Below are 18,999 nucleotides of genomic sequence, written 5' to 3'. Positions count from 1 at the left end.
TTGTTACGAAAATAATGTAAATTGCAATTTCCTCTTGTGATCAAACCAAGAACATTTTGTCTCTCATTAACCTTTCCACTTATAAAACAAATAATTTAAATTAATGTCAACGTTTTATTAAGCCAACGGTAATATAGAATGTACTGAATTACATTGTACATGATATTTTTTTTAAAGATGTTTAATAGTTTACATATTAAAATATTGTTATTATTGTTGATAACAACTTGCAATTAACTAGAATGGATCAGATTTAATATAAAATATTATGTGTGATAGGTGTTCCATGATTTTATGTGAACATACAAAAATATCGCAATTGTTCCTGGTAACTATAAGCAGGTTTTTGAAATTCAAAGTTTGAATAATGATTGAACCTAAACAAAATCTTCAACATAAAATATGAATTATATCCATACAAATGTTCAATTTTAAAATAGTAATAAAGTAATGCCACAAGGAAATCTTTAATATTAACAACAAAATAAATCTACCTCGGAAATACAGAGTCTGTAATGTTATTTTTGATTTTGCGATGTATAAAACAATTATTTTTAATTGAAAAAATATTAATTTTGTGAAGCAATTAAATAAACTACAATGTTGAGTGTTTAACATGAACAGAACAATGTTCTTCTTGAACTAAATGAATAGGAACAAATGTGTTTATTAAAGTAACTTTCAAAGCACTAGAAATATTATAGATATTGTTCATTCTATTTTAAAGTGTCACAGTATTATTTATATCACCTGAAAAAAAAAATTAGAATCAAATGGCGCATCATCACACAGAATAAAATATTTGTGTAAATTTTTATCATAATAATCTCTATAATAATGATGATATTAAAAATAATAAAAAAATAATAATAATAATAATACAATTAACATGTGTTTTAAAAAATAATTCATCAATGTAATGCCAATTATTGTATTACACATAAAATTTTACATTTTTCGAAAAAAAAACTATATAATTTGAATGAATAACTGCAAATGCTAAAAAAATAATTATAATAAAATTTTGAAAATAAAATATGAATCAACTGTAAAGTAAGTTTACTAAAAGCAATTACTGTTCACATTTATAAGAGCAATATTCTTCAACTATTTTAAATATAGATATTAATATTACCACAATTGATTTAAATTATTTTCAGCAATTTGCAGTCTTGAAATATCACACCGGCTTCCACAACAATTAATTATAATTTTTTAACTGTGTAATTAATTATACTAAACACACAATTTATATGAATACTATAGTAATATTGTACTTTGAAGCATTGTTTTATTAATACGGAAAGAATATACACATTTAAAAATGAATATGTAATATTTTAGTTGCACCTCTTCTGACAAAAACATCTCAATAATTGAATCAATACATTAAATTTATGAAAACTAAATAATATTACTTAAATTAATTAAAACCACAGCTATATAATTAAAATATGTTTAATAAAAAAAACTAACAATACTCCACATAAAATAAATTCAAAAGTAAATATTTAAATATAGATACTAGGGATGTCATTTTATGACCTTAATTTTAGTGATCATAATAAAATAATATACATCATTGTGAAAGTATAACATTACTTAATGCACTCAGAACTAAAAAAAATTTCTAAATTTCTTACTAGAAATATAAAAATCAAAGTATTCTGTTTTGAATATTTGAAAGTTCTTAGGTCTCTCCAAACATACTACTCCACTTAATAGTGCTCATGCTTTGATTATTTAAATTTATAAGCCCATGGTGATCATTAATTTCTGCTTGTTTAACAATGCTGATTAAAAACATCATTAAAAAGAATAATAAAGTGCTTATGACTCTTGATTATAAGAAATGTATGTAATAGAGTAGATGGAATTTAACTTTACACATAGCAACTTTAATAAAAAAAACTTGGTCATTAAATTTAACTATAGCTAATAAGATCTTCAAAAAGTAACGTTGTTAAGATCTTCAAAAATTGTAAACATTGCAAAAGATATTCAATAATAATTTTAAACCTAATACTGAGATTTTTTAAAAACAGTTTTGTATAGATTGTCACTGTTTTAAATTGTAAAATTTTAAATCAGACACAAACAAATTATATTGATTAGAGAGTACAGTACTGGTGCTACACAGAAGTGACCAAATGATATAAAAAATAAAAAAATATTTAACTAAAATCAAAAGGCAAAAAATAGTTAAATAAAATTGTTTTAAGCCTACAAAATAGCACAACCTAGTTATGCAGATTAAAAAATACAAATAAAAAAAATTGTAATAAAAACAATGACAAAAGTAAAACTCACAAAATGACAATAAAAGCTAATATTATCACACTACCTTTATAAGGTCAAGGAAAAATAAATATTAACTATAAAAAGAAATCTATTCATTTTTATAATTATGTTTAAAAAAATTTACTTAAACCTAGTTTTAGTTAAAAATTAATTTAACATATCCCGGATAGCCTTCAAGTAGTTTAGCGCAAAAAGGGCAAAACGCCTCAAACCCATTGGTTCCATAGGGTATCCCTACATTAGACCAAAATCTATAAAAAAAAATATATATTAATAATAGTAATAATAATATTTTTTACATCTTTAAGTTTAAAGTTTCCTGTTGAATTTTTTTTGTTTAGTATCATAATAACTAAAAGTTAAACATTTACTTTAACTGTTATATAGTATACGACTTAACTTAAAATATACATAGTCATACCACATTATTACAGGATGGTGCAGCCTCCTGACCTCAATTAACTTTCTGTAGAAGAAGGTTATTATAATATAGAGTTAAGAAAACCATTTGAAATTAAGTTTGCAGCAAAGAAACTATTTGTATTGAAAAGTTGATTAATTTGGAAAAAATATTTCTTTGAATTAATGTATGAATCAGGAATTAAAATCAAAAATACAAATGTAACATAAAAAAATGTTGTTTTCTTTTTTCAATTAAATATAAAATGTTCATATAAGTTGTTAATATATCAAGTGCAGAAAAATATGAATTTATAAAACATTGAAGTCTTACTTGACCGTTTTTTCTGTAGCCACGTGACCACATGGGTTAAAAGCGTATAAATCTGGCTTTTCTTTATCCTGCACATAAAATGAAGCCTCTATGCCCATACTCAACTTGGCTATACCGCCCACCTATAAATTAAACATTTAATTAAATTTTAAAACTGAAATAATTATTTTTCAATGTTCAATTTACTTTTAAACACATTGGGCATGTTCTACTATTAGAGTCTTTATTTAATCCCCATGCGTGACGACCCTGGACATGACCACATTGCAAGTATGCATATGGCTGTTGCTTTATATCTGCAAGTTCAGAAGATGCGACCGCAGCGGTATGGTCTTCCGAATGATGAGGAAACACTAATGTGTACAGCCCAACAGGACAAGTAGGTCGTTCACGATTTGTCCTTTCAATCAGCTTTTTCAAGTATTCTCTACTCTAAAATATTAAATTGAATATGTTATATTTAAGGAAGCATATAACTTGTTTTATATTATTTTGCAATAAAAGAAAGGTTAGTTCATACTGTCTGTTAACTGTATAAATGTTACTCTAGACACTAAATATAAATACTAATATATTACAAGTGGAGGGCGGATTTATATGTAATTGCATATTTGTTCAAGTTGATCATATAATATGCTAAGTACACAATATGTTTGGAGGCATAGAGATTTAAAATATGAAACTTTTCACTGCATATATTTATGCATATTTAAGTATTTTTGGTACAGATTTGGCTGATTAATTTAAATGTTATTTAAGGAGAGCAATGACAACAAGCATGATGCAACATTAGTCAAGCATGTTTACTATGATACAGAAATGGGCAATATTTTTAATATTATTTATTTAACTTAAGTCATTTAAGAAACACAAATTGTGTTAAAATAATTTGCCTAAGCTGATGATCATAAAGTTCTTAAAAAGTAGTTCAAACAATTTAGGTATTTGATAATATAACCATGTTTTCAATTTTAACTTAACTAAAAATAAAGCTCATAAATGACATTATATCAATATTGAATATTATAAGATTTTTATTTAGTTTATTTGTTTGTATGAATTAACCCCAATCGGCCTTCTTAAAACAGTAGTACATTAACAATATAACATAATTCAACAAACATATAACAGTGTTACAGATTGTATGAAAACATTATTATCAATAAAAATTAATGTGGCCCCAGTGAGAAACATTAATTGTTATTGGCTAAAGACATCATTCTTATTTTTGGGGCATTTTTTGTGAAATGTATTTTATTAAGTTTATATAGTATAACTTACAGTTATACTAAGTTAGTAAACTAAGTTAATAAATAATATTTAAGTATTTTACATTCAATTACTGTGATTTTTTTTAGAGATGTAACTTATTTTAGATACAGTATATTCTAGTGTTTAAAATCTTGTATCATTTTTCTAAGTCTAATATAATATTTCAACTTTAAATTATATATTAAATTGCAATTTTTTTAATTGAAATGAAAATGTATGTAAAAGACAAAAAAAAATGAGCCGTTATGTTATAGGTGCAAAAAACATTAATTATCATTTATAATTACAGGAGATAAACTCAGCCCCTCTGCTGACCTCCAGAGCAAGGTTGCACCACATAAATCTATTAGTGTTCCGTCAGTTAAAATATTATCGGAACCATCAACCTAAAAAATAATTTTTTTAATTATAAATTTATATTATATGGTATACATTTAACAATGGTGTGATGTAGATGTCACTTACCATGTCACCTTTAAGTTGAGCTGATCTAGACCCACGCAAAGAAAAAAGTTTACCACACACTGAAACCTCCAACCAGATCCCCGGTTCTGTATTTCCTTTATGGAATTTTCCACTTGGATGCATAACCAATACCCCGTTTGTAGTAAGTGCATCAATTTCTTCACCATCTTTCCATTTAGTTGCTTTTTCCTAAATTATGAATCAACCAACAACTCAAAATAAAATATTTTGTTACTAAAGACAAATTGTTAATATCTTATTACCCCTAAGAATATATTTCTAGAAGAATCAAATCCTGCAGCATATAAACGAGCTATGTTTGTATTGTTCCTGTCGCAAATGATGCGACAAGCAAATCGAGATATAGTGCTCGCTGCAGCTGTTTTTTTATCAACAATTGGTTGGTTATTAATAGCAGCTGCATTCTTCTCTGCATTTGTGTCCATCACAACAAAATCTATTGGTGAGTCAGATGATCGACCAACCTACAAATAATAGTGTTATACAAAACAAGGTACATATTACATCAATATATATATTAATTACAATCAAATGTAGATTTAGTCCTATGAATTTAAAATTAAATTCATTATTTTGTATTTATAATTAATAGTTATAACTCATTACTAGGCCGTGAATATCATTTAAATTACATTTTTTTTTTTTTTAGAAGCTCTAAAACAATACTTTTCAAGTACAACATTTTTTCATACATCATACAACTATAAAAAATGAAAATTTTCTTTTGTATCTTCAGTTATATTAGATTTATAAGTACATTTTTATCATTTTTTATACCAGAAACAATATATTTGGTTGTTTTTGATTAATTAACTATTTAAAGTATTTTCTGACAGTTTAAACATTTTTTTAGCATTATTTACTTTTTTGAAATTAAAAATACATTATTTAAAGAGCATTTAAAGGTATTTTTTACGGATTTAAAATCTTTGCCTTTCTTATAACAATTTGAAAATTTGAAAAATAGTTTTAATACTTCCAAATTATTTTTTTATAGGTAAAGTAGATCAAACAGTCAATATATAATTTGTTTTAATAGTACTTATTCATAATTAATATAGATAGGATTATAATTTATTACCTGAAACATGTCAGTTGTCTCGTCATTTACATACTCAACTATAACTGCCTCTGTCCGAGACAGTGTATATGATATACTATGTTGATTTTTATCTAGCACTGCCTAAAAAAAATATAAAATACATTATACACTAAATGCATTGGCGAAACTAGGGCTAAAATTCTGGGGGGCTACAGCCATGGGGGACTATATCTAAAATCAATAAGTAATTTTATTTGAGGAGCGAGGGAGCTAAATTGTAGTCAGTAATCAAGGCTGTCATTGATTACATGTACATAATTAAATAAAAGTATACAATAAAGTTATTAGTAAGCTAAAGATCTACAAGTATCAGTATGTTTTGCAGGATTCTTTAATAAATTTGGTTAATAATGTCCACAAATAATATTATTTTAGATTCTAAAATGATGATGTATTGATTATAAAATGATAAGAGTTTTTTTCTCTTTTTTGTGTACACGTTTTATAGAAGAAACCATGCTTTTATCATTGAGGATAGTTTCTGTAGAAAATTAGATTTAGTTGGTACATTTGGGAGGTAAAAATTAAAAAATACCAGTACTTTTAAAAATATTTGGAAAAAAACAAAAAAAAATAGGGAAAACCGATAATATTTAATAAAAATCAGTTTTGTTCAATAAAATTTTTTTTTGACATTCAAAAATAAGTAACCATAGAGATTTGAAATATTTATCAATTCATCATAATGTGAGGATTCACCAAAAACCTTATACTTGATATTGATACTATATCTATATTACTATTATAAAGTATTAATAGTTTTACTTGCATTTATTTTATTGTTATTCATTTTTGTGGTTAGATTTTTTAAATAAAATTTATTAATGAAGCATATTGAAATAATTATTTTAGTTTTAAAGCAGTCATTTACATGTAAGTAAAACATTAAACTATTAAAATACAAATATTAGACAAATGAATTGTTTCGTTGATTTTATGAATACATTTCTTGAAGTGAATATTCGCTACCCACTTTAATAATTAATTGATTGTATACCAACTCCTATAAGAGTAACCTCAGGGAGCAATCAATTTTTGTACGGTTTGATAAGAGCACACTTCTCAAAGAAATAATCAGTTTTCATTTCTAACGATTGGCCACTATGAAAAAATTGCTTTGTCTTGTTAATTTTAGCAAATTGCAAGCTAGGCAGTTGTTATAATGATAAAGCATAGCTCCTGAGAGAATGGCACTTGGCTATACAGAGTATAGTGGCATACTTTTATAATATCATAGCAGTATATAATTTAATTATATGTTAATATAGTTTTTGCTATCAATTTCCAGTTTTGGAAAAATACCTAGTAGGTACTTTATTGTTTTATATAAATCTAATGAAATACATACATGTGAATTTTGAGGACTGGGAACAACATAATGATTAGATCTTCGAATTCCATTGGCTACATCTCTCTTCCATAAAACAAATTTACTACGCCTCCTCCGTTTATCGCCAGCTGTTAGCTGGCCATTATACCTAAAACATATTAACTTAGTCATAAAAATAAAAATAAATATTTTAAGCACCAACAATAAGAATTTAATATTTATAGGTGCTAAACAAGAAAATGAATACATAATATTTACCCCAGTATAATCAATTCACCATATTTTATGGCATTTTCATGCTTTGATGAGCCATTTTTTTTTTCAGTTGCATCAGATCTGAAATAAACACAATAACATTAAATTAATTAACTATTTAAATACACTATCGTAATTTTTCAGGAAAATATTTTTTTTTTAATTGACAAAATAATAGAATGCGGTATAGGGATCTTATATGGCCTTTTTTTTTCATGGGATTGTCTAGTATTTGAATCAAGCAGCCAGTTTGTCATTTAATTATTCCATATACTTTACAATAATAATTTTTTTTATAAATTTTAAATGAGAATATCTAAGTCAAATAATTTTCATTTTATTTCAAGTAGGTATCAAACATTATTTTGGATTTATTAAAGTATATCTACTTTAAAAGTCTAATAAAAAAGAATATTAACTCAGGATCAAAAATATATTTTTCCAAAAACTTATATACCAACAATGTCACTTCATATTCAATTAACTAATTACGTTAACATAATATTTACATAACACTCATTTAGTTCTAAAATTTTTTAAATGCAAAACAACACCAAAAAATGAAAAATTAATTCTTCAATGTCATTTCATAATGACTTTTGAGTTATGGGCTAGTCTAAAGGGACTATGTCCTTAATCCCCTCTCCCATAGTTACCACCTGTATAAATTATAAGTATGATTTAAACTAAATATTAATTAATTAATCACTAAGGCCTAAAGCAGCAATAAATAAAATACGACAATATATTATATTTAGGGTACCTAATTCATCTTAAGTAATTTGTTAATACTATATGAATTATCAAAAATATGATATTGTATTAGATTATTGAACTTGTTTTTTGACTTATCTCTTGGTAGTTTGGTTCACTTTTGTTGAAGATATGAACATTACATCTTTAAATTGAGAATTTGTTAGTATGGTTTTATTACCTACTTATTTTTTATAAAACTCATCAGAGAGACTTTTTTACAAATATATATGGAGCAAAATATTTCTTGGGTACACATTACCAAAATGTTATAATTTGATTGACAGAGAACTCCCCAGACACTTCTTTATATTTACTCTTTTAGAAAAGTGGAATTTTGAAGTTCGATAATTTCTAATTGCATCTGAGGGTTATATTTTTGAAGATCAAGTATCGATATGATAAATGGCTTAATAAATATGCCAGGTATTTGTGAATTCTTCTTTAAACCTACTGAATGTTTCTTGAAATCTTTGAAATATGGTTTTTAAAAAATTAGTAGTTAAATTGATAATGTTGATAATATAATTTTAAAAATTGATTATTGCGTGTCAAATCAGGTATGTTATTTATATGATGCTAATGCGCCTTCCAATAACATCAAATGTGCCACAAACTTGCTATGACTGATCTAGAGGATCTCATAGGCTATTATTGATATTTTTTATTTTATAGTGAGGTAGTTGACGAGTAATGCGTATGAGAAATTATTGTAATATTTAACCTAACTTAATTCATAATAATTTAAACATCAATAAAGGCCTATAAGATGTCTTGGATAATATTGTTACCCTTAGGTTTGATAATAGACTAATCCATTCCAGTGTCAAACAAGCAATACAAAATTGCTTCTGCTGCATTCAAATTTGCTATGTTGTATGTTTATAAGACAGAGACAGGACATACGGGTTTGGAGTCCTCTTAATGGTTACAAATTAGTTAAGAAATTGCGGCTCAACTGAAAATTATCCTAAATTGATGATTCAAATTAAATTTATTTATAGGCTCAACCTATAATTATGCATCCCATTAAATAGTCGATTTCGATAATTTTTCCTTTACCTAACCTAATTGATAAAGGGTATGTATCATGTAATCAATATTAATATGGATCATATCAATACTAAAGTTATTTCAAAACCTCAAGTTTAAATGTACCTAACCTACTCATTATTTATTGCATAATAAGCTACCTAACTTTATTAGCCTTAGGTACACATATCATGATCCTAGGTAGGTAATCAATCATTATTATTTTTTTAATGCTAAATTAATTAATGTGTTTCTATCTCAGGTGTCTTTATTGGTTTTTGTTAGCTTATAATCAATGGTGTTACTAGCAACTATATTATAATGTGACTAATTTAATAAGTGACACTTTAGGCAGCAATGTCACCTGGCCTATAACGGAGGACCTAGAATTGCTAGTCAGTAGTCATTTCATTCTAACTTTTATAAAAAAGTCTTCAAATGTATTATGAAATAACTAACAGTTTCGATACCAGGAGTTCAAACGGAGTTCAGAACTAATAAACGGTGGTAATTACATGAATTATTTTGGTTGAAATGTGTGTCACCTGTCTTAATGAAGGTCTCTAGAGAGAAACTAATCTGATAATATTGAGGATAATTTAGGTGGGCAAGGTGTTTTTGGTTGTACAACAAAATATGACTAATAAATGTAAACAATATCTAAAATAAAGGCGACAGGGGTAGCTACACTGAAGATGGTAAACAAAACATGTTTAATGCCTATGCAAACAGAAAAACTTTAAAGATGCAACAAGTATCACTGAGATTTTATGTCGTTGTGATTCAGAGCCCAAATATGTACCTACCTATAGAAATAATATATTACCTACTGATCCTACTGATAGCCAAGCAATAATAATACTGAAACATGAAATATAAATTGAATACAACTAGTCAATGAGTAGAAAAGACGTATAGAAACACTATGCAGACAGGAAACAGTACTTGATACTTCAACACATAAGCACCTTGCCCAACTTATTATTCCAGTAGTATTGAGTAAAGTTGAGGTCAATTTTTGCGAAACAAAATCGAACAACACAAAGGTCACAAAACCAAAATATCCACCTGTCCCCCGCAAAAGCTGACTCTTCAAGACAAACCACAAATATACACTGTACGTACCTTTTAACCATGTTGCTCGGAGTCGTCCGGCCAACATCAGTGGAAGAACACAAAACGGAAATCGGAAAACTCGTCGTCGCTGTGGTGTAGACAGGTAGGTGTATATACAAGACGGGGTGTCGCGCACAGTCGTCGTCACATAACTACGCGGTACTGGTCATGTCAAGCACAGCCGCACAGGAGGACACCGGCCGACAGCGGTTGCGCACAGCGGACAGGAAGGGACAAAGAAACGAGTGGACGGCCGCGCGGCGACAGCGACACACTACAAGTAGCGTAGACGAGCACGCAACTACTGAGAAAAAAAAAATAACGCACCGACGACTGACACACAAGTACACAACGCGATCGGCGACGGCCGTGTCAGCACTCTGAGCACTCGGCAATATATAGTAATAAATTATAATACGGCTCGCGAACACGTCTCAACAGCTCCGTGGGTACAACACGTACGCCGCTGTACTGCACGAAGCGGTTGCTGCAGCTGCAGTAAACACGTACAGTTCGGTTTTGACCTGTCGGCTGTCGGACGTCGATCCGCTCGACCCGCACGACCAACGGCGAAGCACAATCGACTCGTATATCACAATAATAATAATAATATTGTAATACTATGTTATTATAATATTATTATTATTATTATTATTATTATTACTATTATTATTGTGATTACTGATTATTTCGGAGAGTGACGACGGAGATAATAATAATACGGAATACGATTATTACGAATATTATTATGTTCGTATGATACGAGACGTCACGGATTGTTAACGCGCGGACTGTCCGCTTACGGTGTACAGTACACTTGTACGGTGTACACCATGGGCAGGGGAGGCGGCGGCCGATCGCGGGTGCGTGTGCGTATGTCTGGGTGGGGGGTACATTAGTCAATGGCTGGGTGGGTAGTGGTGAACGCCACCGCTTTATATATAATAATAATAAGGCAATGAGCGTAGAGCGTCTTTCTTGTAGCAAGCAAGCACCACTTCTTGCCGGCTATTCGCTTATTGTTTTTTCATTTTTCGTTTCATTTTGCCTTCGTTTGTTTCTCCCCGGCGAAAACGGCATTCGTGGTGTGAGGTGGGACTACGATTTTGTCCTCGTCTGGTTCGGTCGGCGGAAAATAAATTATTATTTTATTATTTTATTATTTTATACAAAGGTGTGCGCAGCGACAACGGCGGCGGGTTAAACGGACTACAAAAGCGACCGTCGTTGTCGTCGTCGTCGCCGTCGCCGCAGCTGCCGCCGTTCGTCGCGTCCGGTCGGCGGTGCGGTGGTGGCGGGCGGAGAAGATGTGCGACACATGACACCGAAATGTGTGCGTGTGGCGTGTCGCGCGCTTTGTGTCAACGTTTACATCGTTGTTGTTATTTACACAACAACAACATATTATTCTATATTCCATATACCTTAGCGAGCGTACCGAGTAAAAAAAACACGTACTACATTATTATCCGATTCGGCGTTGTTGTAGTGTGTACCTACTACCATCTACCCAACGTATATTCACTTGTCCCGTACGCGATAATTCTTTATTATCATATTAATATATTATTCAGCATTACTATTACGCTCTACATAATATTATAATATGATTTATCTGTCCGCCGCCGCCGGTATATTATGGTTATGAGATTGACTTATGAGTAGATGCTGAGGGCCTACAGGGCCTGATCTACTAATTCATAGTCCCAGTACAACTTACAGTTTTCAGCTCCAAATTGTCCATCTCTGTTTTCTTCAGTGCTAACATAAATGTTGCTACATTTTCTGGGCATAACCATTACACAATAAACCAAAAAAATATTCAAGTTAAATCCAAATCTATTTTGCTTACCCAAAGTATTATAAGAAGGTAGGTGTACAATTAATTTGTTCTGCCTTTCGCCTGAAGTCTGTGGGCCCCTCTATTTTGAGTGGGCCCAATGCATTTGTCCTTGCATAAATATGGCACTGCGAATTTATTATTATTACTATTATTATTATGTATGCACATAGACAATCTCGTAGTTGTCTTCACGAGTTTACCTATATATCATTATATGGTGCATTGGTACTTATACTCGTCGTGTAACATGTTTTTATGCTTAAGTAGAGACTAGAGTTATTATAAATTATAATGTAGGTACGTAATATAAGCTGTTTAATACCATATTATAGCACGTTGCGCAGTTACATAATTCAATATTACAACCGTATAATGTTTGAGGGTACCACCTCGATATAGATAAAAAATATATCTATAACGAGATGGTTACAAACCCGTAAATATATGATACATAAAGTACAAAGTTTATGTTTACTAGTACGGAGTGCAGACTACAGAGGGCTACACTATGATAAACACTATTATCCCCGAAATTTTAGTAAATATACTAGGCTCGAGCCTACCCATACATTACAAACATTTAGATAAGCCAGAAGTTATATTAAAAATTTGAATATATTATTAAAGTGGTACAACGAATAATTTATAAATTTATAATATTAGCTATAAATTATATTATGCAGCTAGGTATATAGAAATATTCAAATATAACATTATCTTATCTCCAAACTTAAATACTAGCTACGCACTGGTTAGTATATGATTATAATTTATAATGGTATATTAATAAATCACCCAACAACAAATAGAAATTGTTTTTAGGTCACACAATTTACATTTATATTTACAATTTACCTAACGTAATTCTAAAATGTTTCTTTTCACAAATTATTATCTTAATTAGAATCTTGTTTCTACATAATAATAATATAATACATTAATGTATAATGTATTGCAGGGTATTCAGTACTCAGTAGGTAGGTACCTAATTTAAAGATTAATTTAATTACTAAGAGTAAAATTGGTAAGTCCCTAAAAATTTAGACTATATTTTCCGTCATTCAGAGATTTTTTTGTAATTTAAGGTCACATTTCTAGATTTTTACTAATTTTTTTAGTGCATATTTAATAATTATACTGCATATTTGGGGATTAACACAGTTTTTAATATATATAAATAAATATATCGTAGAGGTCACTAGGCCTCGTCTAATTGACAAATGACAAGTAAAAGTTTTATACTTCAAAGCTCTTAGCCCATATTCATTTTATAATAACACCGCGTAAATTGTATTAATTTATAAATTCATAAATAAAATACAGATACAAAGAAATGAAAAATTAAGATTTAAGATAGTTATAGGTATTTTAGGTTATTATTTTGTTTTTTGTTATCTTTACATTGCTTATTAACTCAAAAACCTACTAAAATTTGATGGTCAATTCGCCTTAAATTGTCAACTATAATTATGCTAGCAATACATTTGCAAAAGTTTTTAAATGTTACATGTAAATATTTGAAGTTCTTTTATTGCTTCGAAAAATATTGTTGGGAACACCGAACAAACATGTAAGGCCCACGTCATCGAAATGTATAAATGCGTCATATTATCAAAAGTGTTTCTAGTAATTTAATATATTATAACGTTTATACTATATACACGTTATGCGAATACATAGTAGATACCTACGTGTTACACAATTAATAATTATTTCCTATTTGTAATATGTTTATAATATGCTTAAAGTTAAATATATATAAAAATATAAATTATAAATTAATAAACTTTAATACATGAACTTATATGTAATATGTAACATCACTATAACATATTCTAGTAATAATAGAAGATGTATTTTTGAATATTCTTCTTTAATTATTTTTTATTAAGAACAAATAATAAGTCAGTATTAAGAATAAATAATGATTAATAAGTAATAAGTTTACATGTTCAAACAGTTATTATATTTTATAGTTATTACTTATTTAATATTTAAGATTTGATTACTTTTATTTTTTAAATTAATAAGAAACAATTCAATTTGAGGTTTATGCGAAAGCATGTGTTTCTAAGGATCAGGGCAACATATCAAGTCTATAAAAATTTCAGGAGGGGGGGCTAACATTTTGAACATCAATATAAGCTGATGAGGGGTTTCAATCCCACACGACTGAAAAGCTGTCTGTTTTGGGGAGCTAATGGAATACCTACTTAAAAGCTAATATCTAATAGATTTAATGTTTATATTTATATGTTATAGGAAAGTTATATAGCGAAATAGTTTTATGTTTTATGCCTACCTACCTCACATTTTAAAAAATAACTTTTTTGGGGAGAGTGTTAAAATATAATGCACCAGGGATAGTGGCAAAAAATGTACAAATACAGCACTTATATAAGTGTATTTGTATACGTATCAAAGTTCAGAGAAAATTAACAATACGCCAATACATTTCAAACATATTGTACCTATTGGCCAATAAATAATACACACTGCAGCTACAATACACCTGTTCAAACTATTTTTTTTTAGTCACCTATCATATTCAAACGTTGAAAAATATTGGTACTTATAACTATTGTGAATAAATATATTATATTTTAAACTATTTATTAGATAGTATAATATTATAGTTATTTAATATACTCGTATTATGTACATAATGGAATTTGGATATAACTTATACAATTTTCCTATGTGGCTGTGTTGAGTCAATGTATAATGTATATAGACGTAGAGTTTATTTAATATTACCTACACATTTAAACAATTTAATAACTATAATAAATGTTTATTGAAACCTAAAATATAATAAAATAGTTATTAGAGTTGTATAACCTTAAAAATGTAATAAAGTTCTGCACGCATCTTATCATTGCGTTAATACAGGTCACGGAAATGATAAATCACCTGTATTATATTGTTTATATGCTTTTTTAAAATTTGACTATTGTCAATTATGAAAATTACGACGATGGGTACTATAATAACAATAGTAAAAATAATATTGTAATTTAAACTATCAATAATTTGTAAAATTATAACAAGATAATATATTATCTTGAACCTAAGTCTCAAGTTTAGTTATTTTTTTAACCATTTCCTAAAATTTTATTAGGACTGCCTATACTTACAATTTCTATCTATTTTATCGTATATAACTACGACAACTCATTCCATCATTATATAATTTGTATTATATTCTTCGTTAAATTTATGTTATGAGCTTGGGCTATATTATATCTAGCCTATTTTTTGTGTTCAATAACAAATTGAAAGTTCATAATTTTATCATGTGAATACTGAAAGTATGCAAATATACCTAGCTATATAAATTAATTAAATGTTCATGAAAACTATTCATAATTTTGCCTTCCTGCAATTAAAATGTAAAGTGTACAACATAAAATGTTTCTTAAAACAATAATATTTGGTGTGTAAAATGCCTTGACTAGGTAATTAATATATAATATATTATGTACTCAATACATAAACGTTATACACATTTAAAACAAATCGATTTTGTTAAAAACTGGATGCGTATAAAAATTACTTTTTGTCCTTAATTTTTGTTGTTGTCAAAGCCTCTGCTACTATAGATTCACGTCACCATCAAAAAAGATACTGAAGTTTAAAATCTAAGCAGACTATTTGTGTACGCCTAGAATATTATATTGCTATATTCATCGCCCATAATTTAAAATATAACTTGTCCATTTCTAATACCCTCATCACTTTTAAAAATTTTTTAAATTCGAAAATATACCATATATAAATATATATAATGCATGGTATACCTAATAGTCTGCATTCTGCAGTACCTATATCATGTGATTTATAAAAATGTATTTGAATATTAAAAAAAAACTACTGATTATTTCTTATTGCAAATTTCTGAGTTAGAAGTTTGTTACCAACATCAGCATAATTTATCTAACTGTAATAACCTTATTACCTTGATAATAAACTTTATCCTTAACTTTTTATTCCTGTAAAAATGTAATTATTATATTTTCCTTTGTTGATCAGCTTAATAGCTATATATTTTGTGATAAAAGCTAAAAAAATACCCTATCTTTATAGGTTTATACCAGAGTTGACCTGCATGCATGGCAAAGACCCCTGGAGTAAATACTAGTATGTATAATCAATGATAATACCTACTAGGTAGTAAACCTATCTAAAATGTATGAAGAGTAGGCGCATAGCATACTAAAATTAATATTAGACGAGGATATACTTCTTATTAATTGATGATTACATTTTTTCGCTGAAAGAGTTTTTCTCGGTACCTAATGCATATTTTACATTTTGTTGGAAAAATCTTTTTTTATAATTATTGAATGTCATGCTTCAAAAGAATGATTAATTTTTTTAACAAAACGTTATGATTATTAGCACAAATTTAATATTACGTGATCATCAATTTGTTTTTGTAAGGCGGTATTTTATTTTCCATGCTTGCATCTCTTAAGCCTCCCCCCTAGCTACGTCAATGTACATTATATCTATAGTTTAAATGCTGACCAGTTACATATCAAAGATTTGGCTGTATAGCTTAATACTTAATTAGTTTGTGCCGTTTGTTGGTAAAAATTTCCAGGAATAACCATAGTCAAAAAAAGCAATAATGTGGCGTACTTGATAGTTATTATTTTATTAATTTTATTAACTTTTACAGCTAACATTGCTAACTAATTGTTGGATTCTATCCGCTATCCGATTTCTTGTCATATCAATATAGCACCGGTCAATAATACTTCTAAAAATTACGACTAATTTGCGTCGACGAGGGTACCTGCAGTATGCCATATTCAAAGACTCAAAGTGGCCATAACATTTTTATTCTGAATTATAATTACCCTTTTCTATTTTTGGTATTTTGTTTATAAATGTACTCGTTCCCTCAATATAATTATTAAAATATTATATTTTATATTTTACAGCGGCCTGCAATTCATTGAGACTTTTCGGATATTCAACTTCTACCTGGTGTTGTTGAAATAAAATATAAATTGCAAACACCATAAATCGTGATAGAATATTATTTTACCTAACTACCTAATGTAATGATAACCCGCATACAACAGTGTAAAATACAAATAGGGCAATCGATTGAACGAAGGTCTTTATTATTCGCGTGCATAAAGTATATTTGTGTTCCGGACAAGAGCGTAAAGTAAATAACATGGATGTATGCTTAAGGGGCGGTTGACACTTGGAGCCGGGAGGTTTTTAGCACCCTCGGGTCTCAACAAGCATTTCCGATTTTTTTCAGTAAAATTATTTTCCAACTTTATTGATCCCATCATAATATTATAATATATATATACATATATTTTATATATATAGATTAGATATACCTATACGAATGCGTTTATATTTTAGATTCTGAGCGGGGCGAGGAATGTATTGGTTTTAAGACGCAATGGTGTGCAGTATTTTAATTATTTTTGTATCTGTCATTACTGTTTGAAATAATAAAAACTTCAATCTTTAAGGGAGATTTTTAATAGGAAATTGGAAAACCCAGGTCTAAATTTAGTTTATCATTTTTTCTTTTTGGGGGGGGGGGGCAACTTAAAAGAATAATAACAATTTTTTTGGTACCTAGTGATTTTGTTGTAATTCAAAAATATTATTCGTTGGTACTTAATATTTGGCCAAGTGGCCACTAGGTACAGTAAATATTTAAATTAATCTTAAGCTATTTATACACTTTTATGAGGTATAGGTACCTCAGTCATATTCGAACCCTTTAACGATAAGTATTAGGTACTTATTGACTTATTAATAATACAGATAATTTTAGGTAATACAGTTAACATTATATAGACATATAATTATATAATATAGGTAGATATGCGAAAAATCTTTCAACTTATCATATGTTAGGTCACCTAGAGCAATATAAATAAAAAAAATATCCTTAGAATTAATATAGGCTGACGGACTGTCTCTACCGAGAGTTGTGTTGTTTACGCAATGATTTATGATTGAATTTAAAACACATCTATTACAGTGGTCTACTCAATGACGAGGCACACTCGACACCTTTAATACTATACAGCAGATTGTAGAGCCACTTCCTCGGTATTTTATGTTTACATAATTACTTGAGTTTAATATCATGGTTATTTTAAGCATTTTGTTTTATAAATTATAATTTATAAAATAAATGTTATATTATAATTTGTATGTTCCTACGTTTAGACACATTATAAATAATCACACTACCTAGTGGCTAGTACCTACTATATACTTTATTATTATAATTTATAATTTTATACTTACACACGCCTCTAGCTTGTGCTTAGTCCAATGCATTAAGCATTAATGCATCTAGTGCATTAAACTATTTTATCTTTATTTATTTACTTATGGTGGTTACTGTGTATTTTATAATTTCACTAAAACAAAGTGTACTACTATTTTGTATGATCAGTGTCGTAACAATGTCTGATGTTCTAAATAATAATATAGTATCTACCTACAACAAGTTTATACATATTTCATCGCAATATTTCTGCAGATAGCCGGTAGATACGTAATTATAAAAGGTACCTACCCGATATTGATAGGTCGTGGCTGCAGAATCATTTTTCCTGTTACGTATTTACATTTTACATCGTATGTATAGTTAAGTCTCTATCATGTATATTATAGATATTTGTAGACTTGGATGGCCATATAAGTATATAACTAATGAATAATTATTTCAATCATTTTATTTATTTCTAATAATGTGTCAATAATTTTACACAAAAAACCTA

The 18,999-nt window shown here is 28.3% G+C and overlaps 1 protein-coding gene across 1 annotated transcript; it reads right to left on the bottom strand.

Annotated features, from left to right (window-relative positions):
- Positions 1-1,271: 1,271 nt before the first annotated feature.
- LOC111030530 (protein pellino) lies at positions 1,272-11,192 on the bottom strand. The gene is made up of 10 exons (XM_022310062.1): positions 10,390-11,192; positions 7,483-7,560; positions 7,243-7,372; positions 5,874-5,975; positions 5,035-5,256; positions 4,772-4,960; positions 4,594-4,692; positions 3,221-3,466; positions 3,035-3,156; positions 1,272-2,552 (listed from the first exon to the last, which is right to left on the bottom strand). Exons 1-10 carry the CDS (start codon positions 10,398-10,400, stop codon positions 2,438-2,440), a joined length of 1,314 nt encoding a protein of 437 aa, XP_022165754.1. The 5' UTR covers positions 10,401-11,192; the 3' UTR covers positions 1,272-2,437.
- Positions 11,193-18,999: the final 7,807 nt, after the last annotated feature.

Source organism: Myzus persicae, unplaced genomic scaffold (genome assembly GCF_001856785.1).
Source record: "Myzus persicae strain clone G006 unplaced genomic scaffold, MPER_G0061.0, whole genome shotgun sequence".
In the NCBI taxonomy this organism is placed as follows: domain Eukaryota; kingdom Metazoa; phylum Arthropoda; class Insecta; order Hemiptera; family Aphididae; genus Myzus; species Myzus persicae.
This window is presented reverse-complemented; position numbering and strand designations above follow the sequence as displayed.